At 39.3% G+C, this 18,915-nt stretch overlaps 1 protein-coding gene across 8 annotated transcripts in view; it reads left to right on the top strand.

Annotated features, from left to right (window-relative positions):
- The window catches only part of TTC39B (tetratricopeptide repeat domain 39B), a 183,368-nt gene that overhangs the window by 128,239 nt on the left and 36,214 nt on the right, over positions 1–18,915 (top strand). For 5 of the 8 annotated variants that reach the window (XM_073345444.1, XM_073345443.1, XM_073345447.1 and 2 more), the window contains 5 exons: positions 7,708–7,812; positions 9,335–9,463; positions 12,733–12,864; positions 15,576–15,652; positions 18,101–18,168. In XM_073345444.1, the coding sequence (XP_073201545.1) occupies positions 7,718–7,812; positions 9,335–9,463; positions 12,733–12,864; positions 15,576–15,652; positions 18,101–18,168 (501 nt within the window). In that variant the 5' untranslated portion in view covers positions 7,708–7,717. Of the gene's footprint in view, positions 1–7,707; positions 7,813–9,334; positions 10,100–12,732; positions 12,865–15,575; positions 15,653–18,100; positions 18,169–18,915 lie in introns of those variants that run through there. The other 3 variants (XM_073345446.1, XM_073345449.1, XM_073345448.1) reach the window with 3 other exon arrangements.

Here is an 18,915-nt window from a genome sequence, read left to right as displayed (position 1 = left end):
TAAATATTTACTAAAATTTAGTAAAGGTGCAGGCAAGCATGTTCTAACCTAACATTAGCATATATTATGATAATTTTATTATTTTTGCATCATTGAGGTTTACCTCCTATAGGAGAATTTTTGAAAATCCCTCTATTCTTCTGTATTGAACGTATGAACACAGAGATAAGAGAGTATACTTCTCCTTAGTGTCACCTTTTGTACAAGCCACAGCTTTTTAAAAGCAGTAAGACAATACCTCACAATGCAAAACCACTAAAATCCATAGCGAACAAATGTATTTGTTTATCCTTATAATCTGACAAGGGCACATGTCTAAAGCAGTTTTGGCCCAATATCCGCCTTTCAGACCAAAAAAGAAAGAAAGCTACAAGTCTTTCTAAATACTAAGATATATTAAAATGATAAATAATTTATAGAAAGGGTATTGGTTAGCATGTAAAATACAGGAAGGAAGTATTAAGGTGTAACCACTTCTGTTGCAACTTTCCTCCTAGGGAGGTGGTGGAATCTCCACCCTTAGAGATTTTTAAGGCCTGGCTTGGCAAGAGCTTTGGCTGGGATGATTTAGTTGGGGTTGGTCCTGCTTTGAGCAGGGGATTGGACTAGCTGACCTCTTGGGGTCTCTTCCAACCCTAATATTCTATGAAACAGTTCCCATTGTGTAGTGCTATCTGAGAGGTTTACATTGTACACAGTTCCTTGAGTAATCATTGTGCTTATGTGTATTTCCTCAATAAGCCATTAACATTGTTTGGCCTTTTTATTGTTGTACCTGAAAGGCTGCCTGTGGGTGTTTTCAACCTCACAACATGTTTCCGTAACACATAAATAGCCAAACTTGTTAACTTCACATATGATGATAGCACATACAATCCAATGAGATATTAATGTCAAGCAGATCAAGACTTTTAGAATGATACCTCACAAGGCCTACTTTGTACAAAACATATCCTAATTACATGACAACGGTGAGTAGTGGGGTGCCAGTGTGTCACAGGCAGAATTAAGGTTATTTGGGTGCCTTCACTGAATTGATAAACCTTAATGTGCTTAGATTTATTTTAAATTTAAACTTAACTTTGAATATCCTGGGTTTATTACATTTTCTGGGGTAATTATAACATCTCTATAGATTTCTCACTGTAAATTAATGATATGTACCCCAACCAGTTTTTATCTGGGAGTTTATGTAATGTTCTAAGAAAGTGTATGTGTATTGTAACGGTAAATATACTAAACCAAAACAAAAGAGCTAGTTCTGATATCTGTTAAACTCGTGTAACTCCGGAGTAAGCCCAGGGAAGTGAATATGTTATTTGAAATTTAAATTATTGTGTAAACTAAACAAAGTCTCTGCTTTGTATATTTTAATTAGCAAGAGAAGACGTTTATGGAATAGTTTAGGCTCTTTCTAAAAAATGCCATAAATAATAATGAAATGGGATAATAAACTTTTTGAAAAGCCAAGAAAAAACTAAATACTTGAAGTTTAAACTACCATCAAAGTTTGCTCTTTATGGTGACCATCTAATGATAATGAAAGATAAATATTAGACTGCAAAGCCTTCTTCACTCTGTTTAGTATAGTGTGTTCCTTCATGAATTAATAACTTTTCAGATGCAAACTCCAATTTATTAATTCTAATGAATTATGCAATGAAAGTACTCAGATTCTTGATGTAGATTACTAACAGCAGCTTTAACTCTGCCCCGCTATTGTGTTACAAAACGATACTTCATTAAATGTCCATACTACCATATGTGCAATACATGCAATGGGCAGTCTTCATGCATCTTTTAGCTTTCTGTACATCAATTTGTCAACCCTTCCAGATTTCAGTAGTATATGGACAAATATTGCAACATGAGTTCTGTACATGGAAAAATATTCCAAAACACAGGTTTTTATTTAAATAGTGCAATGAATAATACAACAACTATTATGGGCCTGAGTCTTTTAATGGATTTACACTGAATAAAACAGTGCTGAGTAAGACACTGTTTTTTCTGGAGTTCATTATACTCTATGGATCAATAACATCCAAGTTTTGAAATGTTTTTTGATTTCCTTAATTCTGACTGCTACAGAAGGAGAACATTTCTGAGATCTGGCAGCTTTAGCACATCTATCAGCCCATACTGGGAAAGGTCTGTTAGCAGAGGGAACAAAACACTAACTAGCAAGATTTCTCTGGACTGCCTAATAGTGAGAGTCTCATGCTTCTATGCAGAATAGGAAAATTGTGATTCCATATTCAAGCACCATGGAAAGCATGATGCCCTACTTAACTGCACTTAAATGGGATAGTCTCTTGATTGGGATGTTTCCAGTAGATCTGTTTTCAGTCTAATGATGAATTGTAATTGCTGCTGCTAATCGTGAAACAGTATTAGTTTATGTCGTGCACTTAGGTGGTGGTAAGTGGTTAGCAAAGTTTTAAATAAGTATGAAATTCTTGTTTTGTCTTAATAAAGAAGTTTCCAAATAAAAATTAAAGGGGAAAGCAATAAAGATGAAATGCAGTGAACACTCTTTTTTTTATATTTAATACAACATTGTAAGTACTTTTGAACTGAATTGGAATTGAAGGCACTCAATCTCTTTCAGCATCAGGCCATCAATGGAGGCCAGTCACCGAGACTGTCCATCGGGCTCTTATTGAAGGGAATGGTAAAACACTTACTAATTTAAATGGGAGCAGCAGTTCTTTGAATGGAACTATAGGCAGCCTGCTGTCATGCCTAAACTGAGGTCTGCTCCTGCAGCCCTTAATTGTGCAAATCTCCCACTGAATTCAGAGAGAGAGAGATGCGCCCTCACACTCATGATTAACACTGAAGAAATTCTGTTGTAAAACCAAATACTCTATTTAAGACTGTAGGTTAAGCATAATTCTTGAACAGAGCATACCAAAAACAGTAAATTCTGGAACTATTAGATGCCAAACTATAGCAATGCATATTCACATTATATTGTTATTTTCACTCTTCCTTTATGAGTCAGGCTATTAGAAGAGCTTGACACCCATAATTGGGACTTGGTTTTCAGAAGAGCTTAGCTCCTGTTTAGACACCAAAATAAGTGACCAGATTTTCAGAAGTACTGAGCAATTCTGAAAATCTAGCCTTAATTGTCATAATGAGAATGGCTGTTGGCTTAGCATTTGGGAAATGTGGCTCTAATTTGTGTGTTTAAATGGGAGCTGGGCTCTGTTCAAAACTGGCCCTAATTGAGGATGTTGAAATCTGGCCCTGCGCTTTTGAAAATCTACCCTTATTTTGTTTAATTTAGTCTCCAATTCTGCCACTTTTTCCCTCACATTAGTAGCCCTTAGTCACATAAATAATTTTCCTTGCACTCTACTTGTGTGGGCAATGACTTGCAGAATTGTGCTCTTAGACTCGAAGATCCTTTTGTGTTGCAAATTTAGGGTATGTCTACGCTGCAGCTCAAACCATACCTCCCAGTCCAGTTAGACAGACTTATGCTAGCTCTGTTTGAGCTAGTGTGCTAAAAATAGCAGCGTGGATATTGTGGCATGGGTGGTGGCTTAGGCTAGCCATCCAAACTTGGACAAAGGGGATTAGGCGGTCTTGGATTCGGGCAGCTAATCTGAGCTGCCATCCGTGCTGCAACGTCCATCCTGCTGTTTTTAGCATGTCTGGGCTGAGAGGCATGCTCTAGCTGCAGTGTAAACCTACCCTTACTGTCTTCTATTTCAAAGTATGCAAAGTTGTGGCTAGGCCTTCTGAGCAGCAGCAAGAACTTCCTATGCTGTACATGGCACCACAATGGTTTCTGTGCTCCCAATGCTGCAGCTCAGTGCCTGTCCACATAGCCTATCAGCTTTCAGCAGAGAGAGTGGATAGTCATCTCCCTCCTCTTTTCTTTCTTCATAGGAAGGAGAAAGAGAGGGGCAGAGGGACCATTCTGGGTCTCAGCTCCCTCCCATTCTCTTTTTCCAGTGAGGACCAGGAGAATAATGATCGTACCCCAGTTTATTGTGGAGGTAGAGGCTGATCTACTGTAACTCCAGAAGATAAAGAACATCTGTTTTAAGAGCATAACATCCCAAATTTATGAGGCAAGAAAATGGAATGAATAAAATAATTTATCTGAATTTTTGAAGTATTCTTCCAATTCTGAATGATTATTTTGATGGCTATTTATAGTAAATCCCAAATTGCCTGAGACTCTCAGGGTTGCTAGAATGATGGTACCATTTTCCAACTGACGACGACAACAAGTATTATCACATAGTCTAGCTTGGGGATCATGATTGGAGCCCACAGTGTTGCTAACGCATTATTTTTATCATGCATCTAGTAATTTAGTGTTTTTCTTAAAGCCCAAGGAGCTGGAATCATGGAGTAGTTGGAATTCCAACTTTCATTTTAAAAAATAAGTTCCTAATCCTCCTGGTTGCTGAACAAAAGCTTGAAAAAGTGAAGTGAGATCACCCTAAAGGCTAAAAAGCCAGAAGGCAAAGAAAAAGTGAGAGGGAGGATTATCCAATGGGTAGAGTACTAAGCTTGCCATTTGGGAGACTAGGGTTAAGTTCTCTGCTCTGCCACAGGCTAGCTGCATGACCTTGAGCAAGTCAATGTGTACACTGATAAAAAACCCACGGCATTGAACCTCAGAGCGCGGGTCAGCTAACATGGGTTTGCAGGGCTCAGGCTGCAGAGCTAAAATTGCAGTATAAAGATTCTGGCTCTGGTTGGAGCCTGAGCTCTTAGACCCTGCAATTTTAGAGCCCTGCAGCCCAAGCCGTGTGAGCCCAAGTCAGCTGATCTGGGTCAGCCGGGGCCATCCCATGGGTATTCTATTGCAGTGTAGATATACTCTGAATTTCTCTGTGCCTCAGTTCCCCATCTGAAAAATGGGGATAATAGCATTTCCATACCTGAAAGGGGTGTTGTGAGGAGAAGTACCTTAAAGTTTAAGAGGTGCTCAGATACTATGGAAATGGAGGTCATATAAGTACATTAGATAACTAGAATAGATTTATTAATTTTTTTAAATCTCATGACTTTTAAGCTGATCTCATGATTTTTAGGGGGATGGCCTTGTGATTTTTTAATGATTGTGGTCTGTAATACTGGGTCCATAATGACTGATATAATAGCAGTAGAGTGGGAAGCATAATTTATACCAATCAGTGCAGTCTACAATTCTTCCTCTTTTCCTTCAAACCTTGTTCCATTCCTCCTGTGACAGGGGATATATACATATATATGTATTACATACAAATATACATAGGGCCAAACTCTTTTATACCCTTTACCTCTTATACCCAAACTCTTTTATACCCAGAGCAATTTCAATATACTGATATAATTGAGAGGAAAATTTGGCTTCTGAGGGGTAGAATATAGAAGCCGTGCAGTCATTATGCAGAATTTTAATACAGTTAATTAAAATAACGACATCACAAGAGAATAAAAGACTTGGGGAAAAGATTGGAGGATGATCATAATATATGAAAGTCATCTGTATGATATTTGTCAACTGATAGTGGGGGGAAAATAGTAGTTCTAGGATGCATCTGAGAAGCATGTAGCTGGGAGCTCAAACTGACCATATTTTGAAAGAGGAAAGCATGATTCATGAAGAAAATTGTATCAATTTTCCTTTAAAGTCAGACGTACAGTTAAAGGTAGAATGTTTAATATCACAGGCCTCCTTGGGAAATAACATTTTCAGAATTTGTGAACAATGTGGTAGATGTCTCAAGTTATTTGTGAGGGTAACACCATATAATGTGTAAAATCACACAACATGTTGCCAAGGAGATAACTTGTATTGCTACATAAGGTATTTCCAACAGCATAATGTCAAAGCATAATGTCAAACTGATTTAAAGTTCATTGAAGTCAATAAGAGCCTTGGACTACAGCAGGCTTTGATTCTTGGAACAGTTGAATCAGAGGAGTACTTCTGCTAAAGTTGTTTATACTATATCTTATCTATTTGTTAGCTTAATTCCCTCCTGTCAGTTCTCTGTATTTATTTTCTTTCATAGTTCTCTTAATTGTATTGGAGAACTATTACCTTATTCAATTGAAATTTAATAATTTGGTAGAATATTTAAGTGCACACACATGAAAGGGATATTTATATAATAAATTGCAGAGCCATATGATAAATTAATCTTGTACCTTTTAACAACTAGATCTGTGCTCTGCTCATTAATCCATATCCCCGCAATTTATTCTAACATTCCAAACATCTGAACATCTTCAAATTGTTAATATTTTTTTAAAAACCAGTCAAAGAATTGTACATTTCCTTCTTTTCTTCATAAACAGAATTTCACTCAGAAAAATATAACACTGGCCACACTGTTCTTGAAAATTTTTGCACATGGCTCAAAAACTATAACACTTGGATATCACACTGGATCCAAGACCCAGAATAGGTAGGAATTGGCCTTTGAGCAGATACAGGTTTTATTTTAATAAAGATGTCAGTTTTAAACTGTCCTGTGACCTTCCAGTAAAAGAAATGGGAGATTTAATCAGCAGAAAGGGGAAATTTGCGACTTCCCAATGGGACCCAATACTTGGTCATAGCCCTAAAAGGGGCTGGGATAAGACAATTAAAAATCATTAGATTCTTAACTACTTTCATCCATTATTAGAAGTAAGTAGGTTTCCTTCCTTCACAGTTAGACTCATGGTAAGTAAGAACACCTGGATTTTCAGGTAGGGAGATATGTAAAAAAAAACAAAAAACATTTCACCTTTGTATTTCTCCTGATCCATACATTGTATGCCTATATTTATAACAGTTACACAATTCATGTGCACCAAGAAATCTCTTTTTTGAATTCCTCCATAAGGTCCTCTTTTTCTGTTTACTGCTTGGAAGTTAATCTCACTGACATGATTGCTGCCTTCTCTTTTGCTTAACCTCTTTTACTCAGGTGAAGCCCACTGTAATGCCCAATCTGGTGTCCTTACTCAGACCAAACTCCTTTAGACTTTGTCAGTTGATAGGGATTTCAGTCCGTCTGTCTAACAAAAAAAATCATACCTTCATAGACATGGCAGTCAATATAGAATCTGGTGCTATGTATTGTATTTCTCCTGAGTTAGACTACAAACTCTTCAGAGCTTGGACTAGTTAAGTATTTTGTGTATTTACAGTATTGTATAAATAGTAATTGATAAAAGATTGCGTTTCATATTGACTGCTAATTCCAGGAAGGCATGACATATGTCATAGTAAACAAAGAAGATCATCAGCATCCTTACAGCAGGAAAACAAACCCACAGAATAAAAGCAATGGCTGTTAGAAAACTGATACAAAACATTTTTGTAAGAGTCAATTATTATAAATAGGTTTTTTTAAAAAAACCACTATAAAATAGCTACCTACATGGCTTTTGGAACACATACTGTAAATCTAAAGGAAAGAAGCTATTAATTAGTTTCTGAAATTAACTAATTTCTATCCTTTGATTATTTCTCATTTTAAAAAAGGGTTAGAGGAATCTGTTAATGCAAACAGTTCTGCAGCAACTTACATCCTAAACAGCTGTTTAGGAATTTAAAGTAACAAACTAAGCATAAAAGATTAGGGAACAGTTGGGCTGTGATGCAGTTTGTGTTCAGCTCTGAAAGCAAAGATTACTATTGAATACAGTTTCGAATACTTATCCTTTCCCCTTTTTTTAATATTTGTATGTTTTTATTAGGGCATCCAAGATGGATCTCAAGTGTGCGCTGGAAGAATGTTCAATGGCACTGAACTTATTTCTAAATAATAAATTTTCTGAAGCCCTGGAATTACTTCGGCCATGGTGAGTTCATTTTGTTTGTTAGAATTAATGAGGACAGATACTGTAAGGCATGCCATCTGGTTGCTGAGCACTAATCTAAGACCTCTGAATATAGTAGCTTTCATTACTTCCATTTTATCTCTCCTGACCAAAGCAATTCTGCATTGCTTCCCCAGTATATACTGTTTCTGTTTAAACATACTGAAGTTACAAGCCCTGTCAGTCAACCCAGGGACTTTGTTTTATGTTAGTCGTAATTCTAAGGCCTAAATCAAGTCCTTGCAGATGCAGTGAAGGAAGGGGGGAGAGCAGAAATTCTGTCATCTTGTATGTGTTACAAAAGACTTGTTGCAAAATATGGCTGTTTTTCAAAAAATAGGCCAGGATAGAGGAATGCTGTGGAGTGCACTTTGATACTTCCGTGATGGCGGTATATGTGTTACCTGGAAGTTGGAGATGAGCTGCTCTTCTCCCTTTACAGCACAGCAGTTGGCAGGATTTAGTTTTAACTCAGACTTTTGAAAAACTTGTTTTCCTTCTAGTTCTCCCTGTTCCTCCCTGCCACCTCCACCCATCAAGAAAATCAGCATGAAAGTACAATTATAAAGGCTTAATTTAGTAGAAAGATTTTCTCTATTAAATAAATCTATTCCTGTAGTATGATGATTTACCACATGGGTCCTCCTTTAACGATAATAGGAACAATCTTTTGACTAGAAAGGAATATCTGAAAGAAATGGGGATGCTTTTGTTTATATATGAGTGAGTGAGTGCATGCATGTAAAATATACTTGAAGTTGGGAATGCTTCCTGTTTAAAGGATGATTCTTGAGGGCTCTAAAATCTGCAAGCTTACTCAGTTATCTTGAAATTTGCTGCACCCAATGAGGGTACAGATAGGATTGGTGATCCAAATTTGGAGTCATCTGACCAAGGGGTTCCTGAGATACAGCCCCCGGCAAAAAGCAGTATTTTACAAAATCAACGAGTTCTTGTAAATTTTTGCACATAGCTAGGGCTCAACCCATGACTTTGTCCTCCAACTGATCTCAGTTGCTTGAGATTTATCTTAGTTAGTGCATGGCACTCGTTGCCCCTTTTGGGAAAGCAATATTTAAAACCTTATTAAAGAAAGAGTTTAGCTCTCTAGAATGGTATGTACCAAACACTCTCACCCCAAAGCGATTGGATGTACATGTGTAGCAAGACTATACAAGAGGGTTTGCAGGCAGCCAGTTGTCACAATAATTTGGTGGTCCAGTGCAACATACTGTGGTCACTGACGCTGAGTTGCCCCTGCACTGTAAATTTGAATCCTATCCTTAGGAATCAGAGATTGAATGTATGCACATGTCAACAATTGACCTCTCTCAAGGGTTTTTTTGTTTTGTTTTCTGGAAATGTGCCCTGCTAATTTGTACAGCTAACAGGTATAGGTAACTGTTTTCTGAAAGATAATAAATTACACATGCTCTGTGCAGATATATGAGTGATTCCTGGGCATGTTGCTACTTGAGTCCCTCTCTCTTCCCTCTCCCCACAGGGAAGCCAGGTTCTGGGTGTGCCCTGGCTCTATGGGAGAGAATCTGAGCCATTCTCCCTGTATGTGTTCCAGGATCTGGGCATCTCTGTCCTTCAAGGGGGACTCTGAGCCCTACTCACCCTCCCCCATGTGAGCTGCGATCTGAGAGGCTCCTGAAAGTAACACAGATTTAAACATCCAAAAACTAGAAAATACAAACTGAAAGTACATGCTGCCCTTATGTGTGGTGGAGTGGGTGGGGGCTGGCTTGGAGTCAGGGAGGACTGGGTGGGCTAAGGGCATGACTGCGGAGGCCTGGCCAGAATAGGGGAAGGGTCTGCTGGGGAGAACAGTGAGGGCACTGGCTGGATGTATAGCTCAACCTTTATAACCAAAGAAGTGTGTGACTCCCTAATAAGTTGCAGCCTGTGATATATGTATGCAACAGCAGAAGGTGCTCGGCCCAAGGAACAACTTTTTTGGGCTAATGGCTTAATAGGATGGGAAAGGGAGTGTTATGAAAATATTGGTGTGTCACCTATATGTTGCAGAGGATAGTGAGGGAAGGAGATAAAGAAGAAGAGAGATACACTGGTCTTATCTCACATGCTTAGTTACTGTAAACCAGTGGTACTGAGAGGTCTTCCGGGGGTACATCAACTCATCTAGTTATTTGCCTAGTTTTACCACAGGCTATAGAAAAAGCACTAGCGAAACCAATGCAAACAAAATTTCATATAGACAATGACTTGTTTATACTGCTCTATATCCACTATACACTGAAATGTAAGTACAATATTTATATTTCAATTGATTTACAATTATATGGCAAAAATGAGAAAAATAAGCAATTTTTCAGTAATAGTGTGCTGTGACACTTTTTTGTATTTTTATGTCTGATTTTGTAAGCAAGTAGTTTTTAAGGGAGGTGTAAGTTTGGGGGTATATAAGACAAATCAAGGGGGACAGTAGTCTGGAAAGATTGAGACCCATTACTGTAACCAATGTGGAATAAAACTGCCAAGATTTTGGGTAATAGTCATGTCTGTGATTTCTCTCCCTGTTCCCTTGGCAACTCCAAACATTTCAAAGCATAACCATCATCACCCTTCCACAGGAGCAAACTGTACAGGAGTAGGGAGGAATGCTTAGGAATCACATATCATTCTTTAGCTTTAGACTAAAACAGCCTAACTCCTACAAAAGTAACACCAGATGAACAAAAACTCCAAACTTCAAAACAGTGGGAGATTCACTGGCAAAAAACTTTGTTAAAGCAGAGGTAAATTTGCCTGTTTGTCTTGTGCCCTTCCAGAGCTTCATGTTCAGCAAAACTCAAACTTCTGAAAACCAGGAAATAGAGTTAATTTAGATACTGTAATGGGTTGTGCTCACCACTGTGGCACCATCTGCTGGTTGCTCCTTCTCCCAAGAGCCAGTCCTCCTCCCTTGCTGGTCAGGGGGAGACTCCCCTTGCCTCTGTGTTGCAGCCTTTATATAGAGCTCAGCCTGGCCCTGATTGGCTGCCCATCTGTGCAGCCTCTCTGGCCTACTTTAACCCATTTTCTCCTGGACTGGGGTAGCCATCCCACTAGAGATACCAACACAGCCTTAACTGAGCCCTCTTTGAGCAATGCCCTAATACGCCCGTAACACACATTCTCACACTTTCAGATAGTACAAATTACTCAGGAAATAGGGTATATGACCACAATAGCACAGAATTTAATGCCCTGTCTTTGCTAAGGCAAAACTTATGTTTAGGTGAGCTGTTCTGAACAGAAGCTACAAACACCTGTCCTACACTCAAACAGTGAGCCAGCCCCACAGAAACTAACTTGCTACATATTACAACCTTTTCATCCCCTTTTATAGCCTCTTCACTCTTACCACAGAATTACATGTGACAATATATTTTAATTTACCCAACATTAAACCCAGAGAGTACTCTCATATCCCATCTCACTGGTAATAATCTGCATGGCAAAGAGGTTCCTGTACAATGCTACTGATATAACAGCACTCAGTGCTGAATTGAGGCATACTGGATCTCTCCAGGTATGCATACACCTCTTCCCTTTGTTCACACACAGGAGGGCAATGAGGCTCTCAGATCCCCTCCCCCCCGAGAAGAAGGGTCCCCCAGATATCACAATCTCAGCTCTGCCAAACTTCTCCGAATGAATGCTTCTATCCAGTACAGCTATATTTAACACAATTAATGCAGGTGGAATGCACACTGATAGTTCCCAGTGGCTATTGATGTGGATACAGCTGCAAAATGAGGACAGACACATGCATGGAACTAAACAGCAGGCTGCAACTTTTATTACATTTTATCACAGGAGAGGGATGCTACCTATCCATCACCCATACTCTCCTATACCAGGTATTTAATTGGTTCCAATGCAGTGGTTATAGGGCTCCTTACCATATAACTCATAACTAGAGCCAGGGCTACAGGGCTCCTTACTGTATAATCCATAATGCAGGGTACGCTCTCCTTAGCCTACCTTCAGGACTCAGCTCTCTCTGAGTTCTAGCACACACTATGATGATCCCAATGAGGATCAGAGGGTACATCAGGGTACAGACCTTGTACTGCAAGGGCCACAAGGTCCGACCTTGGCCCACAAGGCTCAGCCTATCACATGAGCCCACAGCCCATCATCAACATCCCAGGTCTTTTACCTCTGAGAACTGTTCATTTGATTTTCTGAACTGCACTGGAAACCGGCTGCAGTTGCGACAAATAAACACCACCCCAGCACCTTAGTTAGGTCCCAAGTGCATTCCTACTTAATTTGCTGTGGCTTGAAAGTGCTGTGCGGAAGGCAAATAATTCTCTGGTCCTCTGCCATTTGACTCATGGGAGAAAAAATTCCTTCCTGACGCTCTAAACAGGTGATCTGCTAGATCCTCAGCATCTATCAGACTGGGTTCCCACTCCTAGTTTGGGTGGGTAGGATGGGCTGCTGGAACAGAGCCAAAAGAGGCTCCACATGGCTCCTACGCTGAGGAAAATCTTGGGAGCTGGAAAATGCTAGCCAATCAACACTCTTCTTCCCCAGCCAGCCGGTGGGTGCCAGAGACTTGCAGGGGAGCAGCTACCTATTATCCCTTGGCAAGTGTCTCCCTCACTTGCTACTGGACTGTCCTCTTTCACTGCCCCATCAAGTTCCCCCACCAGTTGATGCAGGTGGATGGCATTTGCCATCTCCAGGTAGGCCAGAGTTAAAGTTGTGTTTACTATGTGTTTCCTGGTTTTCAGAGGTTGTTTTGATGGTCACAATGTTCCGGAAGGACACAAGACACCATTGAGCAAACTTAACTTTGCTTTTTGGTGCTGAAGAATATGATGTATTTTTTTTAATTTGTTTGTTTGGCTAAAATGCATAAGATTTGTATGTTTGCCCCAGGTCTAAAGACAGCATGTACCATGCCCTTGGCTACAGCACTATTTTAGTTATGCAGGCTGCTATGACCTTCGAGCACCAGGATATCCAAATGGGGATTTCTACAATGAAGGAAGCTTTACACACCTGCCAAAGGTAAGCCTAAGCAATTTACATTTTGACAGATATTAAATAAAATAGGCATTCGTATATGTCAAGCTTCTACTTTGTCAGCACAAATCAGTACTTGACCACCGTTCCAGAATGGAGCAAGCATGATGGGAGATTAAGTTGGGTATGACAGAACAAAGCATATTATGGAACTAGGTATTCTGGTAAATCCTGAAGACTCAATCGAGATCGGGTATTTGTAGACTCAAATGTTAATTAAGTATCTAACTAGCCATGTAGACAAGCAAATAGGCAGTTTCTACATGCAGTTACAGTAATTCTGTACGCATTTTGGGCACAGGATTTCGTGCAGCCCTTATTTTCTGATTGTTTGAAAATATGGTATTGAGTGTTTTTCCTGGTGTCATTATGGAAATTCTGTCCTCTTGTATTGTTGTGTTCATAGATGGACCATATATTTTGAAAAATTAAGAGCTGACCTGAACCTTCACCCAGAAATGAACTCACCTTTTTGGTCTTGAAATTTCAAACATTTAATTTCCTTTACAGTAAACATACGTGCACCGTCCCCCTCCAGTTAACTATTTTGTGCCTTTCTTTGCTTCCTGGTTTTGACTGGAAGTGGGAGGACTGAAGTAACCTGAGCAAAGCTGTCCTCTACAGTAACTCCTCACTGAACGTTGTCGTTATGTTCCTGAAAAATGCGACTTTAAGCAAAATGCGAAAATGCGACTTTAAGCAAAAGAATGTTAAGCGAATCCAATTTCCCCATAAGAATTAATGTAAATGCGGGGGTTAGGTTCCAGTGAAACTTTTTTTTTGCCAGACAAAAGACTATATTAATTATACACACACACACATACAGAGTATAAGTTTTAAACAAACAATTGAATACTGTACACAGCAATGATTATTGTGGATCTTGGTTGAGGTGGTGAAGTCAGAGGCTGGGATATTTCCCAGGGATTGCCTTACTGCTAAATAACGAACTAGTAATTGGCTGAGCCCTCAAGGGTTAACCTGTTGTTAATGTAGCCTCACACTCTACAAGGCAGCAGGAATGGAGGGAGGGGAGACAGCATGGCAGACAGACAGAGACACACAGTGAGTGTGTGTGTGTGAGAGAGAGAGAGATGCGCATTTCCCCTTTAAGTACGCTGACGCACTCTTAAGTACACTGCCTTGTTAAGTTAATCAGCAAGGTGAGACCACATCTGCTGCCAGGAAGCTCCCTCCATCCTGAGCCCTGTCATGTCATGTGTGTCCCCCCTGCTTTGTGGAGATGGTAAGCAGGGTGCAGGAGCAAGGGGGAGGGGGACACCCTGACATGAGCCACCCCCCATCCCCCGCACAGCAAGCAGGGGGCTCAGGGAGCAGCTCCAAGGCAGAGGGCAGGAGCAGCACATGACAGCTGAACTGCCAGCAATTGATAGCCTGCTGGGTGGCTGCTACACAGGGAACTTAGGGGAGCGGGGGGCTGATAGGGGGGCTGCTGGTCCACCCTAGTTCCAAGCCCCCACGAGCTAGCTGCAACAGGCTGCTCTTCCTGCAAGCAGTGGACAAAGCAGGCGGCTGCCAAATGACGTTATAAAGGAGCATTGCACAACTTAAACGATCATGTTCCCTAATCGATCAGCAATGTAACAACGAAACAACGTTCACTGGGATGACTTTAAGTAAGGAGTTACTGTACTGGAGTTTTTTCACGGGAGGTGGATTTTGCAAAATATCTAGACAAGAGGTTGATACATCTTCAGATTAAAAAACTTCTGAATTTATGTTCTTCGCTGAACCTATGGAGACATTGTGGCCCTATAGTTAGGGTATAGGACTAACAATCAAGAAATGTAGCCTCTGTTTCTGCCTCTGCCATGGACCTGATTTGTCAGCTTGGTGTGTAACAGTGTTTACTCCTCTCAGCAATAAGAAAAAGAAAACTGAGAGAAACATAGGTTTACATTTACAACAGCTAGCTGCAAAACATCCAGTCTAGGGCTGCAGCTTCTTGTCTTTGCCAAATTTAAAGGGCAAACCCATAGAAAGGCATGATGAGAAATGTGTTCCCATAAGAAGGCAGTCTTCATTGGGGAAAAATAGTAAGAAGCAAGAATTGTCAAGGAAGGAGTCTGCTTTCTGTTATGTGTGTCAGCACTTACGTCACGTTGTGCAAGTAGGCCTTAATTTTCAAAGGTTCACAGTTTGGAGTTCCCAGCTTTAGATACCTAATACCTGTTTTTCAAATGTGTTCAGTGTCCACCCTTCCAGATGAATTCATTGGGGGCTACATGTGCTCAGCACGTCTGAAAATCAGGCCCATATTGGTATCTCAGATTGGGCACTCAGAAACTGAGGCATGCAAAATTAAAATCTCTATTACAACACCCTGATTCATCCCCAGAGCATTTTCAGTTCTTTGTATTGAAGAAGGAGGGGGTCCTGTGGAAAAAAATGTGTGTGATCATGTCATTAAAGACTGTATCATAATGCATATACACAATGGGGGCAAATTAAGGTTGCATGGACTCCTAGGCTTCTGTGTATGTCAAGAATGGGAATATATACTAAAACTGTAGTCCTGGTAGTAAGTAACATTCCTTTTTTTAAAGAATGACTATAAAATCTCTCTCTAAAGTTTGGGGGTGTTAATAATCACAGTGTATTTAGATAAATGTGAATGCCTGTTGAAATTCACTTATCCTATGTTGTTGTTTTTCTCCCATGGCTGGCTGACATAGATTCAGGAAAAGAAGCACTGTGGTAGAGTCTTTGTCCAGTCTGGTTTCCAAACAGTCAATGGAACAGCTGAGTGAAGGTAAGAGAAATGAGAGACATTTTCTGAAAAACATATATGAATAACCATTTTGTGAAAAACAACATACAAATAGATGCAGTTTTGTGATTTAAGTCACCTTCTATAAAAAAAAAAAGTAGAAAAGGTGAAGTTTTCCCCCCTCATATCCAAATATTGGGGACACCTCTAATAACAAAGTTACTCATTCAAGGTGGATATTTTGATATACACATGTTCCTCTAATGCAGCATTTCACAAAATGAGGGTGGGTGGGGGGTGCTAATGATTCTACTGGAGAGGCCCTGGAGGTGCATAAATTAAGATGGATCTGCCTTTTACAATATATGGTAGGGTAGAAGGGGAAAGTGATTATTTTAATTTTCCTGAAGTGGGGTTCAATTTTCAAAAGTTTTGGAATAACATCTGATAATCTTCAAGGGTTATGAGTTTGAGTTTTTAATATGTGTGTGTATTAGCAGCAATTGTAATATTGTGGTCCTGTTGCTTTTCATCATTCCCAGAAGTATTGCTTTGGGAAGATGGTACTTCAGCAAATCATGTGATCATCCTGGAAATGTTTAATTGCATGCACTGTAACAACTTTCTTAATCACACTCCCCCATTGAGTGGGGGCTTTATCTCAGGCTGCGCAAACTTAATTTAAGCATTGTCCTTGGCTAAAAGCTGTGGCCCTCTGCTAAAAAAGCTATATATGTAATATCTCAGTGATCCTCAACACAGGAAGGTGTTAGGTTTTTTTGGCCGCTTGTTATGGATATTTGTATCCTGTCCTTTGCTGGTTGCAACAGTTTTTTCATAGAAATAAATGTCATGCAATTCAACTTGTACAGCTCATTTTTCTGGTAGATGGTTTACAATCTCTTAGCCTTTTAAATACACATTATCATAGAAATTGTGTTGACTCAAATACCCCTGAACTTTCAATAGGCTTGAGATTTACCTCTGAAGTATGAATTTTGACTGTTAAAGGAAACAGATGGCCCTAGGTCTCCATACACCAATAAAAAGTCCATGTTGAGTTTCATGCCTGGTGTATGGGTTTTGAATATCACTAAAAGCCAAATTGTCACTTAATCAAAATAATAGTGTGTGAACTCAGTGTGTAGCTTCAATACATTATTTAATTTTCCTCACTGTAATTTTGGTTTACATTCTTAAATACCTAATTGCTTGAAGTAGAGCCTGTTTTGAGTTTAGCTTCCAAAGATTCAGCATATAATACAGCACTCACCATTTGGTAGATGTTACGTTCATTTAAAATCCCAGCTGCCTTGTTTATTTCCCTGAACAAATTAAAAATTGTATCATAAAAGGAGAAATTTATATATGATCATAAATGTACAGGATTTACAAGGAATAGTATTTTAAAAGAACAGTTCTGATTTATGAAATATTCTGAGCTTCAGAATATTATAGGAAGTGTTTTTGTAATTTTTGATGATATAATTATTGCAGTATAATAAAATATTGAATAGAGACAAATAGAGATTTATTATTTTTCATTTATATAATAAGTGGAGTACACATACTGCAGTGTAGTATCTCTGTTTGTTGCCTTTCTAAGGCATCTACTACCATGGGATCTAAGTGCATGTGTAAGAATTTTGCTTCTTTCAATACTTTCATACTGTTTAAAATTTAATTTTATGATATGTCTGTCTTGTAATCAGATTTTAAGTAAGATAAGGGACTTCTAATTATTGAATCTTTCTTTATTCATGCCCACTTGCTTTCCATTTAATGCGCTAGTTGGTGTAATGATGATGAAGAAGTGGGCTCAAATTGTGATTGCTGGCAGACATTATACATGAAAATGAACATGATGGTCTCCTAGTTTTTAAGGATGCAATTTTTCTACAGCTCACTACTGCAGTACAAGTCTGCAGTTGCCACACAGGGCAAGTCCACTGCTGAAATAGTGGACTCTATCTCCCCAGAGTCTATCCCTCCACCCGTAGGGTCCCCTCAATCTTCCTTTCCCCTCCAGCCCCTCATAGTCCATCCGTGGGGCTCCTCAGCCTCCCTCTCCTTCAGCACCCCGCCAGCCCACCCCAACCTGCAGTCCCTGAAGGGAGTACAAGACTATTTGCTGAACAGTATCGAATGCTGCAGGATGAGAATGGACATACTTACCTTGCAGTGGTACCATACCATATCAAAGCAAAGAGTGATGTCTGAATACTGTGACCTGTACTGAAGCCTGATTGGAAGGGGTCTAGGTTGTTGGCTGAAGAGAGGTGACATAGAAGACTAATTTTAGCTAGTTTTTCATCTAATTTTCTTGACAGGTGTTTGAGTGGCTTGAAAATTTACAACAAAACCAATTATTTTGTTGTCAAAATTGTTTTAGTGATTGACAAATACTGCATTTGAATGTGAACAAAAATACTGTATCTGCAATAAATAATTTGAGGCTTCCTTTGTTCCTTTTCTTTCTGTTTTTAATAGAGGAAATGCATGCAGAAATCTGTTATGCTGAATGTTTGCTACAGAAAGCAGCACTCACATTTGTACAGGTAATGTCTGTTCTTCACTTCAGATCTCTCTGTGAATGTGCAGGTTAGCAGAAAGATGCTAGTAATCATCCAACAAGAGCACTCCACTCACAAAAGATGTAATATTTTTGCGGGGAAAGAAAGGCTATACAGTGAATAACTGTTTGTTTATTTAATAGGAAATAAATGAAAATTCAACATGCTATCCTACCCTACAATTTGTTTTCCATTTAGATACATAGATATATTTTAAATAATATATCTGCTCACCTCATATCCCTTTGTCCTGTGGTCTAAGACATGTTGTTATATCAGTTCATGACACTGATGGACCATCGTTAAGTATACTGGTCACTGGACACTGGTCACTAATCATGAGTATCAGGAGGGTGGAGCATTCCTGTGATTCACCTATCAACAGTGCATTGCTGCACATAGATGAAGCAGATGGGAACTTCCTTTCTGACTAGCAGTATTTCAGTTGATGCTGATCACATAGCAGCATTTCCTTTTTTGTTCTCTGGTTCATATACAGCTGAAACAGTGCTAGCTACCTTATAGGAATGTATTACAATCATAAGCTAGTTGTGTTCATGTTGGGTTTATTATGAGGTGTATATCCTGAAGCCAAGTGTCTTCACCAACTGCAATTTGCATCACTAGTCTACTAATGCCCACCCTGAAGTGGTTTATAACTGTTAGAAAATGGCTCATAAGTCTTTTGTAAAAAACACTTTTAGGTTCTATCTTTCCATAATGAAAAGCAAT

Source organism: Lepidochelys kempii, chromosome 5 (genome assembly GCF_965140265.1).
Source record: "Lepidochelys kempii isolate rLepKem1 chromosome 5, rLepKem1.hap2, whole genome shotgun sequence".
Lineage (NCBI taxonomy): Eukaryota > Metazoa > Chordata > Testudines > Cheloniidae > Lepidochelys > Lepidochelys kempii.
The sequence above is the reverse complement of the archived record's forward strand: the minus strand, read 5'-3'. Positions and strand labels throughout refer to the sequence as shown.